This window comes from Corvus kubaryi, unplaced genomic scaffold (genome assembly GCF_017639235.1).
Source record: "Corvus kubaryi isolate FWS band 111438036 unplaced genomic scaffold, C.kubaryi_AGA036_p1.0 61959, whole genome shotgun sequence".
NCBI lineage: Eukaryota > Metazoa > Chordata > Aves > Passeriformes > Corvidae > Corvus > Corvus kubaryi.
Genome location: NW_024581428.1, coordinates 30587 through 36586, shown reverse-complemented (window position 1 = coordinate 36586; position 6000 = coordinate 30587). Strand labels below are relative to the sequence as shown.

The 6000-nt window shown below is 45.5% G+C and overlaps 1 protein-coding gene across 4 annotated transcripts in view; it reads left to right on the top strand.

Annotated features, from left to right (window-relative positions):
- Window positions 1–17: 17 nt before the first annotated feature.
- Window positions 18–6000, top strand: part of LOC121672412 (transcription factor AP-2-beta) — a 28333-nt gene continuing 22350 nt past the window's right edge. For 3 of the 4 annotated variants that reach the window (XM_042045049.1, XM_042045051.1, XM_042045050.1), the window contains exons 1-2: window positions 18–646; window positions 5764–5824. In XM_042045049.1, the coding sequence (XP_041900983.1) occupies window positions 590–646; window positions 5764–5824 (118 nt within the window). In that variant the 5' untranslated portion in view covers window positions 18–589. The remainder of the gene's footprint in view (window positions 647–5763; window positions 5825–6000) is intronic. The other variant, XM_042045052.1, reaches the window with a different exon arrangement.

Sequence of the window (6000 nt, the reverse complement as noted above, 5' to 3'; positions counted from 1 at the left end):
GTGCTAAACACTGGAACATTTCTAATAATTGGTGGGGGAAGGGGGCACATCCGAATCCCACTTTCCAACTGTTTATATTTTGGTTTATTTTACTTCGGGGTGGGTTTGTGCTCCTTTTACTTTTTTTTTTTTTTTTTTTAAAAAGGTCCTCTTTTTTGTTGTTGTTTGTATGTCATTCCGCTTGTAGGACCGGCATGATGGAGTGCCCAGCCACAGTTCCAGGCTGTCCCAGCTGGGATCCGTCTCGCAGGGACCCTACTCCAGCGCTCCTCCGCTCTCTCACACCCCATCCTCGGATTTCCAGCCGCCTTATTTCCCACCCCCCTATCAGCCTCTTCCTTACCACCAAAGCCAGGACCCTTACTCCCATGTCAATGACCCCTACTCCCTAAACCCCTTGCATCAGCCCCAGCAGCACCCCTGGGGACAGAGGCAGAGGCAAGAGGTGGGATCAGAAACCGGGTCACTGCTGCCACAGCCTCGGGCCGCCCTGCCCCAGCTCTCGGGACTGGACCCCAGGCGGGACTACCACTCAGTAAGGAGGCCAGATGTCCTCCTGCACTCAGCTCACCATGGCCTTGACTCCGGCATGGGGGACAGCCTTTCTCTGCACGGCATCGGACACCCAGGGATGGAGGAGGTCCAGGTAAGGCACCGCGTTTCTTTCTCCCGGGCAGTGCAGCTGGAGCCCCTGTCCCTGGGCTAGGAATGATCGCTGAGGGGTTTCCAGCAATATTTCTGTGGGTTGCCATTCTTTTTCCACACTGGCTTTGTAACTCTGGTACTCCCCCCCCCACCTCCCCCCCCCCCCCCGCGACGCCTGTTTTTTTTTTTTTTCTTTCTTTTTTTTTTTTTTTTTAGTAAGAGAATTTGTTTCCTTGCTGTCACGCACAGGCTCTGCTTTATAAACCCTCCCCTACATGGCAAAGCAGCAAAGTGCAGGGGGAAGGCAGACATGCTGCTCTAAATATTCCACGTGTTTCAAAAGCTGGCAGAGTTCAAGCTTGGCTTTTCAAATTTCAGTTATTTCCCATGCAATCTCAGCTTCCACTCCCCTCCCCCCCCCTCCCCCCCCCCCCCCCCCAACCAATTTCCTGCCGTTCAGAAATTTTGATGAAACTGTCGAATTACTACATTTTTCATCCGGGAGGGAGGGAAAATATAAACAAACCAAAAGCAATAACTGGTGATCAGGAACAAGTCCTGTGTCCGTCCCCCCACCCCCCTTATTTGTTAAGTGTGCTTGGTAGGGTAGCCCTGATTTTAAATAGTTTCATTCCCTCTTTTGGATAACAAAGGAGTTTCGCCGGGCTCAAAGCACAGTATTTCCCAGCTTTCTTCCATCCCACGCGAAACTCATCATCACGTGTTATTTCCTAAAAACAGACGGACCCTTAACAGCTTCGGTGCTGGGGTGATTTGCACCTTGTTGGGGCAGGGCATGGCCAGCCCGTGTGAACCCTCCAGGCGGAGGCTGGAGCCTCCAGAGTCCAAGTCCTGCCTTAGGCTTTCCTAATCGGAATTTTGTGGGTTCCCCTCCATGCGGCTTCGGTTTTGTTTTGTTTTGTTTTTTTCACAAAATTTCTTTGTCATATATCATATCTGTACATGTATTTAGTCTTGGGCTAAATAAAGATATGGACCACTGGATGAAATAACGACTTCAAAGTTACAGAAAGGGAAAAAGAAAGGAGAAAAGAGGAGCTGGGAAGATAAAAAATAGCCGTGAAAAAGGATGCTGCTGTACATGAGAGGAATCAGCGGCAGGGAAGCGGAGGGGATGCATTGCTTTGGCTTGAGGCTTGTCTTAGGGCTGCACGGGAAAATCCCCGAGCTTTGCTGGGGCGAAGTGTTTTAGAAATAGAAAGGTTTTGCTATTTGGATTTGCTCCCGCCTCCGAGCTCACTGACCGTCGGGTCGCTGGTTTCTGCGGGTTTCCAAGGTGGCTTTGAGACCTGGGGGCAGCCCCTGACCGCCACGGGCGCGATGCGCAGGTCTCGTCTCGCATTCCTGGCTCAGACAAAGTGGTTTGCAAGTCAAGGCGAGTTTTACCTCTGTGAATGCAGAGAGGGGATCGCTCTCCTCCTTTCTCTTTGCAACCGATAGGCGTTAAGTACTGTTTGTGCTTGGATATTTACACTTTCCCCAAAGAAAAGCCGGTAATTGTTGTGCTTTTGTGAGAGAGTAAAACAGAGGAGAGAGAAGGGAAAGGAAAGAGATAAGAAAGAGAGAAGAAAAAGATAAAAGGCAGAAAGGACGAAAGGAGAGAGAAAAAGAAGAAAAGATAGAGAAGAGAGGGAAAGGAGGGGGAAGACAGGGAAAGAGAGAAAGACGTAAAGAAGGAAGAGAGGAAATAATAGGAAAGAAGGAGCTCAAATAAAGCAGCCGTCCATCCGTTTCCCAATAAAACATCCATTCTGCGGGAAGGGGACTGCCCTCGCGGAAAGTGCCTCCCCCCGATGCTCCGAGAGCAGCGGGGCCACCCGTGGCCACCCACGACCTGCTCGCCCGGGCTGGCCGGGCCGGGGTGGGTGCGATGGGATGGGGATAGGATGGGGCAGACGAGGCTGTAGACCAGCAGGGCTGGGGGTCTTGATTTGGGGTGCTGAGACAGCAGGAAATTAAACAGGTCCTTTATTTCTGAAAGTTTGTTCCCAGGCTGGGGGAGGAGGGGAAGAGGGAGAGGAGGGTATCCCAAGGAGAAACACGTGAAGGAAGAGGTGTCCAACTGCAAGTTAACACAGGCAGGAGGGAAAGCAGCCCAGAACTCGCTGCTGCCGCTCAGCATTTTCTATTCTCGTCTCCCCACTAGTGACAGATGAGGTTGGGCAGTTTTCCATCTTGATATTTAATATGGATTTATTCTAGATTCGAGGAACCTTTTCTAGCTGCAGGGATTTTTATTTAGGCGACGTATACCCATTATCCACCATCGCTAGATTAAATTTCCAGGAAGGGTTTCAAATACTGGGTTTTTTTCCTTTTCTTTAGTAGTCCAAAAAGTTGAACGGATTTCGAGATATGTAGTTGGATAAAGATATTTCTCTTTGCTTTAGTATGTGCATGTCTGATCAAATATGTGCCATGAGAATGGGCTGGGCTGAGATGGAGACAGAGAAAGAGAGTGCGTGACAGAAAGAAACAGTGGTTATTTTATAAACACCAAATCTAGTCCATGTGTGAGGCATTGTCCAGGGGTAGAATTAAGTGATTGTAACACGATAGCGCTCTGTTATTGTAAACAGGACATACTGTATTGCTATTGCTGCCCCTCTCGAGAGGAATTTTCAATCTGCGATTTACAACCTCCAGACAGGGAACAGAGAACCCAAGACCTACTTATTGAACAAATTTGCATCATCTAATAGGGGCTCTGAAAAAAAATCCCCCATTGCAACCCCAGATATTTTTTCCCTCCACCAGCTGGGCAAAAGTATGGTTATAGTAAGAAAAGATTCGATGAAGGAAAAACGGAGGGGGAAATTCAGATTCTTTAGACTCTTTGAAAGAAAGCAAAGAGCTCCGTTTTTAAGATTTTCACTCAGATGTATCCATAGGAGTCGAATAAGGTGGTGATAGATAGTGCTTAGGAAGCCTCATGCTATCAGATTATTGGAGGAGGGAAGGGAGGGGAATCTTCCTCTCCAGATTTTCTAAGTATATCTGGAAACTCATCACCTTTCCCCTCCCTGCACACACACCTCCGCTCCTCCTCCTCCTCACTCACACTGCTGCTATGTGCTAGCTAGAGACACGGAAAGTTAAGTTGCACCAAAACACCCAAGTCTCTTATAAAGTAACCCCTGGTATCACTTTTAACTAAAGAAGTCTAGTAATTAAAAGTCTGAGTTGTTTTTCCACGTTTCCGCATGCAGTCCTAATTAAATCTTTACGATCCTCTCTGTGACTATTAACTGCCAGCATGCTGAGCGAATATCCTGTACAAAAACCCAGCAGGAGGGCGTAATTAGATAGAAAATCAGACAGGAGTCTTCTCATTAACTACAACAACTAACCCACGTTGCTGATGGAGCGAGCGGAGTGCACACACACACATAAAGGGTGTGCGCAACCATCGGCTCCAGAGATAAGGTGAGGTAAGGAGGAAAGATGGGAAAAAAAAAATAAAAGAGAAGGTGATGTTTCACGTTTACCTCCGATTCTGTGCCATGGAGGTGCGCCACGCTGCGCTCCAGCAGGCTGCAGGGTTTGCTCATCATCCCTCGCTGAGAGCTGCTCAGGGAAAGGAGGGAAGACTTTGTAATTTTATTTTGTGCCCTTTAGGTATGTAGCCTATTGATTATGAGAGAGACACACAGCCATGCCCAAACACAGCACATAAGGCACCGCTCTGTGGGTGCGTGTGTGCGTTCGTTTGAGGGTGGATTCAAGGAAAATGAAAGGAAAGATCTCATAGAAAATATTGCTCCATCACATTTTGGGGAGATGTAATTTTCTCCTAAGTCTCATTCCATTTGGAATGTCTCCGCTGAGCACAGAGATGGAGATAAGGGCCGGATCCGGATAAGCTCAGGCTTTCGCCGTAGCAAAGATAAAGTTAAAATAATGGTGAAGTAAATCATTGCTTTGCTGTAAAGGTGTTTTGCTTAACAAGGAAAAACGTGACAACTTCCCAGATATGCAATAACACTGAAAAACCCAAATCCTTTAGTAATAGTAATGGGAAAAATAAAATAATAAAGCCAAGAGACCCACAGGTCCCCCTTTTCCCCAGAATTTACCCTAAAACGGAACCTGTTGGAATTCTGCAATAAATTGTTCTTATGACACCTCTTCTCTTTCTGAGATGATTTTACAGTACCGAGTGCAGATTCAGCAGTAATTTTGGCTTGTTTGGGTTTTTTTTTTGTATATACCACTTTCATTTTGAGAAATGAAACCCAGCATTTGCTGTGTCCTCTGTGCCCGTCTTTGTTCTCTTCCCTGCTAAAGAAGTTAATGCCATAATAACAGGTGTGCTCCTCAGCGGGCTGAAAAGAAAGGGGGATAAGGGGGGAAAACAAGGCTTTGAAATCGGGAGACTTTTTTTCCTAGGCAATCAACTTGATGGTTCATACTTTTGATAATGTGTATCCCTGCTCCTCCCTCCCGTCCCCACTAATTCAGGACATGGAAGCAACCTTGCGAGCTGTAAATCTCTTTCTGTTCATCCCCTATATGATGTGGGCGTTGCACTGCACTCCGAAAGGCTCAGGCTTTAATTAAAAGTCCATAATGTAAACTATGATATATAAAAAGTAAATGGCCCTTGAATTATTAAAATGTAGCAGGGTTAAACAAACAAACAAAAAAACAAAAAAAGAAAAAGGAGGAGGGGGAGGAAAGGGGAGGGAGCATTTAAGTTGTCCTTAATCGTGTTCATTTATGTCATGCAATAGATCTTGCAGATGTTGCCAAATTTCCACATTTTCAAAGGAAGAAATATAAAGCTTTATGGAATGCAAAGAAGTCTATGTGATATCTATGTTTTATAAGATAACAAAACCAGTATTGCACCCCATATGCTCCACACCTCCTTTTGTTTTATTAGAAGACTATATAATTTGTAAGAATTTCATTTCCTTGTGGATTTGGGGAAATAATAATAATAATAATAATACTACAACAATAAAAAAATCCCTCCTCCCCTAGTGAATTAATACAAATGGAAATAACAGGGACTCCAGTTTGGAATGACATGATTTATGTACGCGATTCTTTAATATCCAATCAATTTGAATAGTGATGTTTTTATATCCACAGTCAGTTGAAGATGCCAATAACAGCGGTATGAACTTATTGGACCAGTCTGTCATTAAAAAAGGTATGGATTATTCCAACAAGCTAGACAAACTTTTACTGTGTAGCAATATCTTCATGATATATTTTGACTTTGGGGCAATGAATTTCTCCGGGAAGCAGGCACCCATGGCAGCAAGATGAATAGCTGATTGGATCAGCAGACAGAGTGAAGGGATAAGACATGCGAAAGGAAAAGTT